Source organism: Oncorhynchus nerka, linkage group LG2 (assembly GCF_034236695.1).
Source record: "Oncorhynchus nerka isolate Pitt River linkage group LG2, Oner_Uvic_2.0, whole genome shotgun sequence".
Classification (NCBI taxonomy): domain Eukaryota; kingdom Metazoa; phylum Chordata; class Actinopteri; order Salmoniformes; family Salmonidae; genus Oncorhynchus; species Oncorhynchus nerka.
Window position 1 is genome coordinate 59,712,236 of NC_088397.1, and position 15,742 is coordinate 59,727,977.

General features: G+C 43.4%; 1 protein-coding gene across 1 annotated transcript in view; it reads right to left on the bottom strand.

Annotated features, from left to right (window-relative positions):
• Positions 1-15,742, bottom strand: part of LOC115138903 (rho guanine nucleotide exchange factor 10-like protein) — a 154,630-nt gene that overhangs the window by 42,169 nt on the left and 96,719 nt on the right. The window contains 1 exon segment of the mRNA XM_065000670.1: positions 14,140-14,211. Coding sequence (XP_064856742.1) covers positions 14,140-14,211 — 72 coding nt within the window.

Consider the following 15,742-nt stretch of genomic DNA (forward strand, 5'->3'; position numbering starts at 1 on the left):
ACGTCAGAGGACAAAAATCAGTTAACCACCTAACTGAGGAACTCAATTTAACCCTGCGCAATACCCTAGATGCAGTTGCATCCCTAAAAACTAAAAACATTTCACATAAGAAACTAGCTCCCAGGTATACAGAAAATACCCGAGCTCTGAAGCAAGCTTCCAGAAAATTGGAACGGAAATGGCGCCACACCAAACTGGAAGTCTTCCGACTAGCTTGGAAAGACAGTACCGTGCAGTATCGAAGAGCCCTTACTGCTGCTCGATCATCCTATTTTTCCAACTTAATTGAGGAAAATAAGAACAATCCGAAATTCCTTTTTGATACTGTCGCAAAGCTAACTAAAAAGCAGCATTGCCAAGAGAGGATGGCTTTCACTTCAGCAGTAATAAATTCATGAACTTCTTTGAGGAAAAGATCATGATTATTAGAAAGCAAATTACAGACTCATCTTTAAATCTGTGTATTCCTTCAAAGCTCAGTTGTCCTGAGTCTGCACAACTCTGCCAGGACCTAGGATCAAGAGAGACACTCAAGTGTTTTAGTACTATATCTCTTGACACAATGATGAAAATAATTATGGCCTCTAAACCTTTCAAGCTGCAAATTGGACCCTTTGAAATGCTGTTGCGCAGCAACTCACTGCCTTCCCGAAGATAAACAATGTATACAAGATTCTTCAGTCTGGTTTTAGACCCCATCATAGCACTGAGACTGCACTTGTGAAGGTGGTAAATGACATTTAAATGGCATCAGACCGAGGCTCTGCATCTGTCCTTGTGCTCCTAGACGTTTGTGCTGCTTTTGATACCATCAATCACCACATTCTTTTGGAGAGATTGGAATCTCAAATTGGTCTACACGGACAAGTTCTGGCCTGGTTTAAATCTTATCTGTTGGAAAGATATCAGTTTGTCTCTGTGAATGGTTTGTCCTCTGACAAATCAACTGTAAATTTCGGTGTTCCTCAAGGTTCCGTTTTAGGACCACTATTGTTTTCACTATACATTTTACCTCTTGGGGGATGTCATTCGAAAACCTAATGTTAACTTTCACTGCTATGCAGATGACACACAGTTGTACATTTCAATGAAACATGGTGAAACCCCAAAATTGCCCTCGCTAGAAGCCTGTGTTTCAGACATAAGGAAGTGGATGGCTGCAAACATTCTACTTTTAAACTCAGACAAAATAGAGAAGCTTGTTCTAGATCCCAAGAAACAAAGAGATCTTCTGTTGAATCTGACAATTAATCTTAATGGTTGTACAGTCGTCTCAAATAAAACTGTGAAGGACCTCGGCGTTACTCTGGACCCTGGTCTCTCTTTTGACGAACATATCAAGACTATTTCACGGACAGCTTTTTTCCATCTACGTAACATTGCAAAAATTAGAAACTTTCTGTCCAAAAATGATGCAGAAAAATTAATCCATGCTTTTGTTACTTCTAGGTTAGAGTATTGCAATGCTCTACTTTCCGGCTACCCGGATAAAGCACTGAATAAACTTCAGTTAGTGCTAAATACGGCTGCTAGAATCCTGACTAGAACCCAAAAATTTGATCATATTACTCCAGTGCTAGCCTCCATACACTGGCTTCCTGTCAAGACAAGGGCTGATTTCAAGGTTTTACTGCTAACCTACAAAGCATTACATGGGCTTGCCCCTACCTATCTCTCTGATTTGGTCCTGCCGTACATACCTACACGTACGCTACGGTCACAAGAGGCAGGCCTCCTAATTGTCCCTAGAATTTCTAAGCAAACAGCTGGAGGCCATTTTTATGGAATGTCCTGCTTACCCATGTGAGAGACGCAAACTCGGTCTCAACCTTTAAGTCTTTACTGAAGACTCATCTCTTCAGTGGGTCATATGCTTGAGTGTAGTCTGGCCCAGGAGTGTGAAGGTGAACGGAAAGGCTCTGGAGCAACGAACCGCCCTTGCTGTCTCTGCCTGGCCGGTTCCCCTCTTTCCACTGGGATTCTCTGCCTCTAACCCTATTACAGGGGCTGAGTCACTGGCTTACTGGTGCTCTTTCATGCCGTCCCTAGGAGGGGTGCGTCACTTGAGTGGGTTGAGTCACTGATGTGATCTTCCTGTTTGGGTTTGCGCCCCCCCTTGGGTTGTGCCGTGGCGGAGATCTTTGTGGGCTATACTCGGCCTTGTCTCAGGATGGTAAGTTGGTGGTTGAAGATATCCCTCTAGTAGTGTGGGGGCTGTGCTTTGGCAACGTGGGTGGGGTTATAGCCTTCCTGTTTGGCCCTGTCCGGGGGTATCATCGGATGGGGCCACAGTGTCTCCTGACCCCTCCTGCCTCAGCCTCCAGTATTTATGCTGCAGTAGTTTATGTGTCGGAGGGCTAGGGTCAGTTTGTTATATCTGGAGTATTTGTCCTGTCCTATCCGGTGTCCTGTGTGAATTTAAGTATGCTCTCTCTAATTCTCTCTTTCTCTCTTTCTTTCTCTCTCTCGGAGGACCTGAGCCCTAAGACCATGCCTCAGAACTACCTGGTATGATGACTCCTTGCTGTCCCCAGTCCTCCTGGCCGTGCTGCTGCTCCAGTTTCAACTGTTCTGCCTGTGATTATTATTATTTGACCATGCTGGTCATTTATGAACATTTGAACATCTTGGCCATGTTCTGTTATAATCTCCACCCGGCACAGCCAGAAGAGGACTGGCCACCCCACATAGCCTGGTTCCTCTCTAGGTTTCTTCCTAGGTTTGGCCTTTCTAGGGAGTTTTTCCTAGCCACCGTGCTTCTACACCTGCATTGCTTGCTGTTTTGGGGTTTTAGGCTTGGTTTCTGTACAGCACTTTGAGATATGTATGAAGGGCTACATAAATACATTTGATTTGATTTGATTTGGAGTTCTAAAAATTTTCTTCTGAGGTCTTGGCTGATTTCTTTTGATTTTCTCATGATGTCAATCAAAGAGGCACTGAGTTTGAAGGTAGGCCTTGAAATACATCCACAGGAACACTTCCAACTGACTCAAATGATGTCAATTAGCCTTTCAGAAGTTTCTAAAGCCATGACATCATTTTCTGGAATTTTCCAAGCTGTTTAAAGGCACAGTCAACTTAGTATATATAAACTTCTGACCCACTGGAATTGTGATAGTGAATTATAATTGAAATAGTCTGTCTGTAAACAATTGTTGGAAAAATGACTTGTGTCATGCACAAAGTAGATGTCCTAACCAACTTGCCAAAACTATAGTTTGTTATCAAGAAATTTGTTGAAAAATGCGTTTTAATGACTCCAACCTAAGTGAATGTAAACTTCCGACTTCAACTGTATCTGGGTCAAGATATCTTCTCCCCTAGCCGTCAGCAGAGAATGAGGTGGTCAGTGAAGACCGTCGGTCACAGCAAACATGCATCCCAGTCTAAACAGTTTCTGTATATATTATGATCTGTTCGCTTTGGTGTTTTTACGTCTGTTTGACATTTCTTCTCGAGGCCAAGTTCAAGTTTGGTCGCCAAAGTCTACGCCCCCTTCGTCTGTGATTGGTCAACAGTTTCTTTGTTGTCATTCAACGAGAGACAAAAAGTTTTCAGAAAATAACATTCGCTTGAGAAATACTGCACCAAACATATTAGTGAATGTTAAAATGTGCAACAAAGACCTTCTCTGCAAAAATGTCAAAACTCATTACAGATTTCTTGATTTATCTTAGATGAATTCTGACTATTTAGATGAAATGTTATATCTATGTTGTTTCTACGTTGGCCCAAGAAGACAAAATAATATTTCTGCTTCTTTCTCATTTTTCAAGCAGTCTTTTAGGGGAGTCTGCGAGGCACAGAAGTTAGCTTCACCAAGCCGAGTTCTGCTAGGATCAAACCAAACCTTGTATGCGGGTGTATACACAGGCGAAAAGGGTCTGGGTCAATGGTGGTTGAGAAATATGTAGGATGCGAGACTATGGGCCATCTTTTTTAGTGACTTGCTCATGCTTACAATATGCACGTCTTGATAGAATTTCAGGAGACGGAGAACACTTTGTCTTCTGTAATTCCTCTTAGCTCTGATATTCGCACCTGTCAGCAGTTTCAGCAGAGACTAAAGTTAAAATCAAATATCCTTTCAAATTCTGTCTATAGTCCTCCCTCACTTTTAAATATCCCTCATATTCAGAGACCACAGACTGTAATGGATTCATAATGTCATCTCTAGAACATCAAACAATTTCTAAAACTCAGATCTTTTCATCAATGGAGAACAGAGAGATTTTTTTTTAAATACTGTACTTTGAAAGGCTGTGCATTGCTTGACAATTGAGAGTTTTCTTTAAGGTGATTGATTTAATGTTTGAGTCGGATACTGAGCAATGACAAACTCAATCCCAATGAAGGGATGAAATACAACAGTTGACTGTTGAATCAGATGACAAGGTGACCCCATTAAAACTCATCTTCACAGAATGGACAGAATGAGACAAGGTTATTGTTCATTAGGAGGGGGTGGCACATTGACCAGTGGTTATATGTTAGTGGTGTTCCTTTGCCTGTGGTCCATAGTGTCTACAGGGGCATGAGTTCGACATAGCTTGTTCACCAACACACTTTGTGTCAGCCACAAGTAGCAGTCCATCAAAACAAAAATTCCTGACAAAAGAAGAGAGCGGACCTGACATGATCAAAACTGGCCTGGCAATCATCCCCCACTTCCCCTTCATTCTGCAAGTATCATGATCATATTGAATACAAGGATATAACATCTATAAACGAGACAGGAATGCTTATGGGGGAGGTGTTGCTGTATATATTCAGAGCCATATCCCTGTAATGCTTAGAGAAGATCTTATGTCAAATGTTATTGAAGTGTTGTGGTTGAAGGTTCACCTGGCACATCTAAAGCCATCTAATAATAATAAATAAATAAATAATAATACATTTTAATAAATAATATATGTGAACATTTTGATAATGTATCTGGTTAAGATGGCGCCAATGAACATGGCTGACGTTATACAGTTTTGTGTAACTTATTTTTTAACTTATTGTGTACATAATGTTGCTGCTACCGCCTCTTATGACCAAAACTAACTTCTGGACATCAGAAAAGTGATCACTCAACACGGACTGGAAGAAACTTTTTCCTTTAACGAGTCCGACAAGAAAGATATCCTGCTTTCAATGGAACAGGCCCAGATCCACGCCTTTTGCGTGAAGAAAAGACGCCGGAAAAGGGGAGGCAGATCGGGGATCCTTCTGAGAAGCCGGAGGCGAGCTAGTAAACTCCCAATGCCTTCCATTCGCCTTGCTAAGATGCAATAAAATTGATGACCTATTATTAAGATCACCCTACCAACGGGACATTAAAAACTGTAACATCCTATGTTTCACCGAGACGTGGCTGAACGAAGAAACGGACAATATATAGCTGGCGGGAAATTCCATGCACTGGCAGAAGAGAGACGCTAAGATGAGACACTAAGATGAGGGGTGGGGGTGTGTGTATTTTTGTCAATAACAGCTGGTGCGCGATGTCTAATATTAAAGAAGTCTTGAGGTATTGCTGGTCTGCGGTAGAGTACCTTATGATAAGTTGTCGACCACTCTTTCTACCAAGAGAGTTCTCATCTTTATTATTCGTAACCGTCTATTTACCACCACAAAGCGAAGCTGGCCCTAAGACCGCTCTCAACCAACTCTATAAGGCCATAAGAAAAATAGAAAATGCTCACCCAGAAGCGGCGCACCTAGTGGCCGGGGACTTGAATGCAGGCAAAATTAAATCAGTTTTACTCTGTTTTCCCTGTTCACCCACGACTGCCTAGCCAAAGACGACTCCAACACCATCATTAAGTTTGCTGACGACACAACAGTGGTAGGCCTGATCATGGACAACGATGAGACGGCCTATATGGAGGAGGTCAGAGACCAGGCAGTGTGGTGCCAGGACAACAACCTCTCCCTCAATGTGAGCAAGACAAAGAAGCTGATCGTGGACTACAGGAAAAGGTGGGCCGAACAGGCCCCCATTAACATCGACGGGGCTGTAGTGGAGCGGGTCGAGAGTTTCAAGTTCCTTGGTGTCCACCTCACTAACAAACTATCATGGTCCAAACATACCAAGACAGACGTGAAGAGGGCACGACAAAACCCCTTTTCCCCCTCAGGAGACTGAAAAGATTTGGCATGGGTCCTCAGATCCTCAAAAGGTTCTACAGCTGCACCATGGAGAGCATCCTGACCGGTTGCATCACCACCTGGTATGGCAACTGCTCGGCATCTGACCGTAAGGCGCTACAGAGGGTAGTGCGAACGGCCCAGTACATCACTGGGACTAAGCTTCCTGTCATCTATGGACCTATATAATAGACGGTGTCAGAGGAAAGCCCATAAAATTATTATTCTTGAACTACACTGTTGGTTAAGGGCTTGTAAGTAAGCATTTCGCGGGAAAGTCTACACTTGTTGTATTCAGTGCATGTGGCAAATAAAGTTTGATTTGATGTAAACAGAAAGGTCTACTTTCTTGGGAACCTGAATATTGACTAGTTTTCATCTAAAGGCCACCATGCACTAACAGTCAGTATCTAAATATTATGTGTGAAATGCTTTATGGTGTATGTGAAGTAAACAGAGAGGTCTACATAATTGGAAACCTGAATATTGACTGGTTTTCATCAAGCTGTCCACTCAAGAGGAAGCTTCTCACTGTAACCAGTGCCTTTAAATCTAGTTCAGGTTATTAATCAACTTACCAGGATGTTACCAAACACTACAGGAACATGCATTGATCACATGTTTACTAATACTGTAGAACTTTGCATGCAGTGATCACAATATAGTGACTATATCCAGGAAAGCCAAAATTCCAAAAGCAGGGCCTAAAATACTGTGTAAGAGGTCATACAAAAGATTTAGCTGTGACTCTTATGTGGATGATGTTAAAACATATTTGTTGGTCTGATGTGATTAATAAGGAGAGTCCAGACACTGCACTTGATGAATTTATGAAATTCCTTCTTCCAATTATTTATAAACATGGACATGTTAAGAAACTGGCTGTTAGAACTGTTCAGGCTCCATGGATTGATGAGAAATTGAAAAACTGTATGGTTGAAAGAGATAGGGCAAAGGAATGGCTAATAAGTCTGGCTCCACATCTGACTGGCTGACTTATTGCAAATTGAGAATTTATGTGACTAAACTCAACAAAAAGTAAAAACTGTATTATGAAGTCAAGATCAATGATATAAATAATGATGGAAAAAAAAATGGATTCCATCTTTCATCGAATCAGATGGTTTATTCACCAAAAAACCATTGGAAGTAAAATGCATTAAAAAAAACATTAAAAAACAAATAATGAAAGAAAAGCAGTGTATGTTAGAATTTTGTAAAGTTGGTACTGGCATTCACATGGAAAGATACTAAGGATTTTACTCAACTATATAGCCTCTTTAATCTGAGCCTGGAAGAAAGTCTTTGTCCTCAGGCCTGGAGGGAAGCCAAAGTCATTCCGCTACCCAAAAGTGGTAAAGCGGCCTTTACTGGTTCTAACAGCAGACCTATCAGCTTGCTGCCAGCTCTTAGCAAACCGTTGACCAAATGCTAGATTTCAGTGCAGCCTTTGATATCATTGACCACAACCTGTTGTTGAGAAAACATATGGCTTTTCAACCTCTGCCATATCATGGATTAAGAGCTATCTATCTAATATAACTCACATGGTTTTCTTTAATGAAAGCTTTTCTAATGTGAAACATGTCAAGTGTAGTGTACGCAGGGCAGCTCTCTAGGCCCTCTAATCTTTTCTATTTTTACCAATGACTTGCCACTGGCATTAAACAATGCATGTGTGTCCATGTATGCTGATGATTCAACCATATACGCATCCGCAACCACAGCTAATGAAGTAACTGAAACCCTTAACAAAGAGTTGCATTCTGTTTTGGAATGGGTGGTCAGTAATAAAATGGAGGATTGTATTTGGTACAAATCATTGCCTAAGTTCTAGACCTCAACTGAATCTGGTAATGAATGGTATCGCTGTTGAACAAGTTGAGGAGACTAAATTATTTGGTGTTACTTTAGACATGAACTTGTCCTCTTGCTCTGTTGTGCACCAGGGCCTCCCACTCCTGACGAGTTTTAGAAGAAAGGTCTTTATTTCTGGCCATTTTGAACCTACTCAACTAGTCTAAAGAAGGCCTGTTTTATTGCTTCTTTAATCAGGACAACACATTCCAGCTGTGCTAACATAATTGCAAAATGGTTTTCTAATGATCAATTAGCCTTTTAAAATGATAAACTTGGATTAGCTAACACCACGTGCCATTGGAACACAGGAGTGATTGTTGCTGATAATGGACCTGTCAAGCCCTGACCATAGATAGCCTTTTATTCTCTATTTTGGTTAGGTCGGGGTGTAACTAGGTGTGATCTAGTGTGTTGATTTCTATGTTGGCCTGGTATGTTTCCCAATCAGAGGCAGCTGTTTATCATTTTCTCTGATTGGGGATCATATTTAGGCAGCCATTTCACCACTGTGAGTGTGTGATATTTAGGCAACCATGTCACCACTTGAGCTTCAAGTATCGTTTATTCTTTATTGTTTTTTTGTTCGGTTCTCTGATAATAAAAGGATGTCTAACCGATTCCACGCTGAACTTTGGTCTGAGTATGATTACAACGACGATCGTGACAGAAGATCCCACCACACCAGGACCAAGCAGCATGCCCGGGAGGAGAAGGTATCCTAGCAGGAGACGAAAGCCTTCCATTGAAACAGACGCAAGGAGATAAGGGAGGACAGCGACGACGCCTAGGGTTCGCAGCCACATAAAAAGGCCAAAAGACAGCCCAAATTTTGGGGGGAGGGGGCACAAAGGGTGGTTGGCAGAGCCAAGGAGTGAGCCAGAGCCAGTCTGGGAGAAGAGGGAGAAACTGGAGGACAGCGAACGGAGAGAGTCAGAGACCGTTAGTGAGCTGATGGAGAAACTGGAGGAGAGAGAGATGAGAGTGTTGTTGGGTTGGTGTATGATGCATGACTTTCGCCCTGAAGAGCGTGTCATCAATTTGCTGCCACCTGAGTCAGCTCTCCGTACTCGTCCTGAGGAGCGTGTTAGCAGTCTGGTTAAAACTGTTCCGGCTCCACGCACCAGGTCTCAGTACGCCTCCACAGCCCTGTGCGTCCTGTGCCGGCTCCCCACACTCGCCGTGCGAAGTGTGTAATCGTTCCGGGTACAATTTGTGCCGGTTCTAGGCACCAGGTCTCCAGTGCACCTCCACAGCCCAGTACGTCCTGTGCCTACTCCCTGCACTCCCCCTGAAGTGTGTGACACCAGTCCGGTGCCACCTGTGCCGGCCCCATGCATCAGGCCTCCAGTGCGCCTCCCCAGTCCAGAGCTTCAAGCGACGGTCCACGGTCCAGAACCTCCAGCTCCAGGGCAGGAGCCTTCCTCTGCGCTGATTCCCAGTCCGAGCACGGCGTCCAGTCCAGCGCCATGGCAGGAGCCCTTCTCTGCGCCGATGACCTGTCCAGCCACGGTGTCCTTTCCCGCTCCATGGCAGGAGCCTTCCTCTGTGCCGTTGCCCAGTCCAGGCACGGCGCCCGGTCCCACTCCATGGCAGGAGCCTTCCTCTGCGCCGGTGCCCAGTCCAGGCACGGCGGTCAACTCAGCTCCATGGCTGGAGCCTTCTTCGGCGCCGGGGGCCCAGTCCGGGTGCGGTGTTCTACCCGGCTCCATGGCCGGACCTGTGTTCTGGGCGGGGGCAAAGTCCCGCACCAGAGCCGCCACTGATGCTGGCGAATCCACGAGCGGAATGGGTACTTTGCCCCGCACCGGAGCCGCCACCGACGCTAGATTCCCACCCGGACCCTCCCCTATAGAATCAGGTTTTGCGGCTGGAGTCAACGATCGTGACAGGGCTTCTGTACGCCTATGTAGATATACCATAAAAAATCTGCCGTTTCCAACTACAATAGTCATTTACCACATTAACAATGTCTACACTGTATTTCTGATAAATCTTATGTTATTTTAATGGACAAAAAGTGTGCTTTTCTTTTTTTTTTAAACAAGGACATTTCTAAGTGACCCCAAACCTTTGAATGGTAGTGTATGTGAATTGTAAAGTATTTTGTCTGTAATGTCTTTTTCATTATGTGTCGGACCCCAGTAAGACTAGCTGTCGCCATTGGCGTCGGCTAATGGGGATCCTAATAAATCAAATAATAAGTCAAATCAAATATTGGCGTTGTGTCAAGCCTGCCAATGTCACTACAAGGGAAGGGAAGAGAGGCAGGGGGTAAACCTAGAGCTGTAGCAATTTCAATTAGGAGGCTCCAAATCACACTCTCCAATCATTAAGTGAAGTCGTCATGGGTTTTCAACAGGATTCTCCAAGCTGTTTTTCTCTCTATGGGACTGATGGAACTGTCCAACTGAAGTGTAATGTCCCTCCCAAAAACTTACACTGAATAGCAAAGATGGATTTCCACAGGAGTCACATTTTGTGAATAAGACTTGTGATATATATAGTCTTTAGACCCTTTCGACTCCCCTCCCTGGCCTTATTTGCATGCAGTCATTTGTTAGATTTGTATCAGCATGCTGATCTGGAAGGGAAAAGTCCCTTGGGCTCTGGCTAGCGAGCCAGAGCAAATAATGGACTGTTACACAGGGAAAACTACAGAGACGAGCTCCCCGAAAACAAAGCTTCAAGACAAGTGGCTCTGTGTTACAAGAGCCTGAAGCAATCCCAACTCCTACACTTAACCACCCACACATCCAACTGCCCCTGTCCTTCTCCATCCAATTCCTCCACAGACCCAGTGAAATGACTATCCTGACAAACTCATCACTACATGTTTGTGGGAATAGATATCTGGAGTCATGCCCTGGCCAGAGTTCTGTTGTTTTGTCAGAGTGCAGCAGGAATATCCTTAAAGAATCTAACTGCTCTGACAGCAGTAATTAGATGGGTCTGGAACGAGGGAGGCAGTGTAAGAGGATGAATATAGACATGCCTTGGTGGTGAGGCTAAGTGAACGCTGAAGTTTGTAACGTTGGCAATGGCTCATTCTAAAATCTTATCTCTTATTCGGTTTCAGTCCTGCTTTGTTTACCACGTTACACACCATGAGGATGAATCTGAAATCTGGAGTGGCGGAGGAAGAGGGTGAGAGGAGAGGTCATTTATGGTATAAGGGGAAATACACCAGTCAGAGAAGGGGAGTGAAGCGGCGAATGTAGACAAACAGGGAAATGCATGTGAATCAGACTGATTAGAAACAATGGCATTGCTGTGATCAAAGCCAGCGGAAATCCCACCAGCCCATCTCACTTTAACATGATTAGTGTCATCCCTCATTTGACAAGCCTGCCAGGGAGGTAGATCTGAGACGAGTGGGGGAGTGAGCAGAGGAGAGCAGAGCGCCCAACCAGTTGTTTATTCATGGATCCACTGGCTCTTATTATGATATTGTGTATCTTCCAAAAAATAATAATCCTAACGTTGGGATGTTGTTAGGAAAATAATTACAGGCATGTGACATACAGTAGCTTGGGAAGAACACTTACTTAGGTGAAGATATATGCTGTTTGAAAAGCTTTCTGTAATGATTGCATGGTAGGTAACAGTGGGTGCTGGACTCTTTGCAAAACTTGATCTTTCAAGGTAGGTACTGTATCTTGTGTTGCAATCTGTCACACATGTGGCCTACATAACTGCAGCACTTGACATTCTCAAGATCAATGTTGCCAAAACATTGCAAAACACTTCAATCATTGTTATTTATTTATTATTTAAGTACTATACAGTCGTGGCCAAATGTTATGAGATTGACACAAATTTCCACAAAGTTTGCAGCTTCATTGTCTTTAGATATTTTTGTCAGATGTTACTATGAAAAACTGAAGTTAAATTACAAGCATTTCATAAGTGTCAAAGGCTTTTATTGACAATTACATGAAGTTGATGCAAAGAGTCAATATTTGCAGTGTTGACCCTTCTTTTTCAAGACCTCTGCAATCCCCCCTGACATTCTGTCAATTAACTTCAGGGCCACATCCTGACTGATGGCAGCCCATTCTTGCATAATCAATGCTTGGAGTTTGTCAGAATTTGTGGGGTTTTGTTTGTCCATCCGCCTCTTGAGGACCACAAGTTCTCAATGTGATTAAGGTCTGGGGAGTTTCCTGGCCATGGATCCAAAATATCGATGTTTTGCTCCCCGAGCCACTTTTGCCTTATGGCAAGGTGCTCCATAATGCTGGAAAAGGCATTGTTCGTCACCACACTGTTCCTGGATGGTTGGGAGAAGTTGCTCTCGGGGGATGTGTTGGTAACATTCTTTATTCATGGCTGTGTTCTTAGGCAAAATTGTGAGTGAGCCCACTCCCTTGGCTGAGAAGCAACCCCACACATGAATGGTCTCAGGATGCTTTACTGTTGGCATGACACAGGACTGATGGTAGCACTCATCTTGTCTTCTCTGGACAAGCTTTTTTCCAGATGCTCCAAAACAATCGGAAAGGGGAATCATCAGAGAAAATTACTTTTCCCCAGTCCTCAGCAGTCCAATCCCTGTATCTTTAGCAGAATATCAGTCTGTCCCTGATGTTTTTCCTGGAGAGAAGTGGCTTCTTTGCTGCTCTTCTTGACACCAGGCAATCCTCTAAAAGTATTTGCTTCACTGTGCGTGCAGATGCACTCACACCTGCCTGCTGCCATTCCTGAGCAAGCTCTGTACTGGTGATGCCCCGATCCCGTAGCTGAATCAACTTTAGGAGACAGTCCTGGCATTTGCTGGACTTTCTTGGGCGCCCTGAAGCCTTCTTCACAACAATGGATCAGCTTTCCTTGAAGTTCTTGATGATCCGATAAATGGTTGATTTTGGTGCAATCTTACTGGCAGCAATATCCTTGCCTGTGAAGCCCTTTTTGTGCAAAGCAATGATGACGGCACGTGTTTCCTTTCAGGTAACCATGATTGATAGAGGAAGAACAAAGATTCCAAGCACCCAAGGAGGGTGGTTACGTGCCGTCATCATTGTGTGTGTGTGTGTGTGTGTGTGTGTGTGTGTGTGTGTGTGTGTGTGTGTGTGTGTGTGTGTGTGTGTGTGTGTGTGTGTGTGTGTGTGTGTGTATGCATGTGTGTGAATGTTATGTGTGTGTGGACGTATGTTGTCTGTGTGTGTGTGTGTGTGTGTGTGTGTGTGGGCGTATGTTGTCTGTGTGTCTGTGTGTGTGTGTGTGTGTGTGTGTGTGTGTGTGTGTGTGTGTGTGTGTGTGTGTGTGTGTGTGTGTGTGTGTGTGTGTGTGAAATGTGTGTGTGTGTGTGTGTGTGTGTGTGTGTGTGTGTGTGGGGGAGGGGGTGGGGTGTCAGTGTAAGTTATGTGAGTGTGTGAGTAGAGTTCAGAGTCTTCAGGATAACCACTAAAACAATTAAGTCCCAGATAGGGAGCACAGCCTTTCTAGCTAGATCCTAGAGGGCTTCTTCCACTGTCTGGCCTTATCCACCCAATTTATCCACCTGATTTATCAACCTACTTTAGGAGGATTACCCCATCAATTTCCCATTCTTCCCAGAAAGGAGGGGCACCAAAAAATGAAACAAAGATTAACAGATGATTTTCTGAGGCATGGTTTTTCACAGAAAGTGGTCCTATTTTAAATCCAGCTAAATTCCAACAAGTCAAGGGATTGTGGCACTTTTGTCTGCCAGTGAAATGTGCTCCACTCATCACAAAACCCCTCTGTAGTCTTTTCTTTCTCCCACACTGTCGTATACTACCAAAAAGGTTTCGAAAGGGTTCTACCTGGAACCAAAAATAGTTATTCAAAGGGTTCTCCTATGGGGACAGCCAAAGAACCATTTTAGGTCTAGATAGCACCTTTTTTTTACTAAGAGTGTATATGAAAGTGAAGGGTCAGTTTCCATGATGATAATTGTTTTGGAGAGAAAATCCTCTATATCACATTCACTGCTAAATATTTTAGATGTAATGATGTGAACAATCCTGAGACCAATATAAATAGTATATTACAGAAGAATATTAGTATCAAAATGTGTCATGGTTAATGGTTGATAAATACTTTGGTGTGCACGTGCATGTCTGTGTGCATGCCTGTGCATGTGCGTGTGTGCCTGTAAGCACTGCATGTGTCACTCACCCAGAGGTAGCCTTCAGGTAGCAAGGTGCACCCTGCAGAGAACTGTCCTGGATTGTGAAGGGCAGCTTCAAACTAAAAAGGAAACAAAACAAATATTAAGCAATAAAAAATATTACCAGTGACGTGTAGGCATGCTTCCCCCAAAAACAAACTCATCGCTACTTGTTTGTGGGAATAGATATCTGCGTCGTGCCCTGGCCAGAGTTCTGTTGTTTTGTCAGAGTGCAGCAGGAACTTCCTGAAAGTAACTAACTGCTTTGACACCAGTAATTAGATCGGTCTAGACCGAGGGGGGCAGTGTAAGAGGATGAAAATAGACATGCCAATTCGCAAGACGCTGAATATTTCTCACCCCTCTGTCTCAGATGCTGTCTGGTCAAAAAGATTATGACATTGTCGCCGCCGTAGCATTGAATGCAAGGGAAGCCAGCGAACATTTGGACTCCCTTGATAATAAAAAGTATAAAATAATAGCCAATCAGTGTTGAGCTAAACTGGATGTGCTCAACTGTGAATGGTCCTGGCGCTCCAAAAGAAAAGTGAAAAGGGAAGCCAGTTTGGATTTGTCTTCACACCAATCACATCACATTAAGAGCAGAATGTAATTGACAGAAAATTATGGAATTGTTGCATCTCGTTGCATTGTTGTCCTCAGTGGCTTGCTAGCAAGCTAAAATTGTCAGTTCCCTAAATTAGCCATGCATGGAGATAAGGATTTGGACTTGTGGTTTTACTTAATTCTCCGTTCTGGCCAATGATTATAAAGGTGATTCTGATCCATTCGTAAATTCATACATTGTGCCCCTGGCCTGAGAGGATGGAAGTTCAATATGTAGCTAAATGTAGTAGACTAATGTTAAGTAGCTGACTCATCATTGCCCATGAAAGGAAGTTAGGCTAGTGAGCAAGCATTTTAGCCAGGTAGCCTAGGACAACAAAAACTCAAAGCGTGTAGTGTATGACGAAGTCATAGACCATTTCATCATCATGAAAGAGAGTAGGATGGCTTTAGCATTTCTCTACAAGTAGGGTGAGTCAACATGTTTTTTCTACTTCCTCGCACACACACAGAAATCAAAACCATGGACAGCCAAATCATATTTAGCTTGTAACTGTTTGTTACATGCAATATGCTTTGTGGACTTCACCAGACAGAGGTGTGGTTGAATTTATTCTTCTTCTTATTGTCTCGGCCTTAGGCCTATATATCACGGTTACAAGGCATATCATCTAACAGGTTATAAAGCAAACAAAGCACTTATCACAACACATAGGTTGTAATATGGCTTTACATTTCTGGCTTGGCTTGCCCACTAATTTTAACCAATGCAACGCTACTGAAAATTATATATTGTTTTGTTAATTTAGATAATTAAATATTCATCCCCATATGGTTTAGGTACAGTTGCTCTTCTAGCTGGAGACTGATTTCCCTTGGGATCGACTCTACACATCTGGAGCGGCTTATACAGCCCTGTAAGAGGATTAGATTCAGCCAAGACATAGGACCGTTTCTCTGTGGTGTGGTATCAATTCATCGTCAACATGTGTTACCATGTCCAGCAGATCTAAGTTGTCAACCTATGACTGACGTTTATTTCCC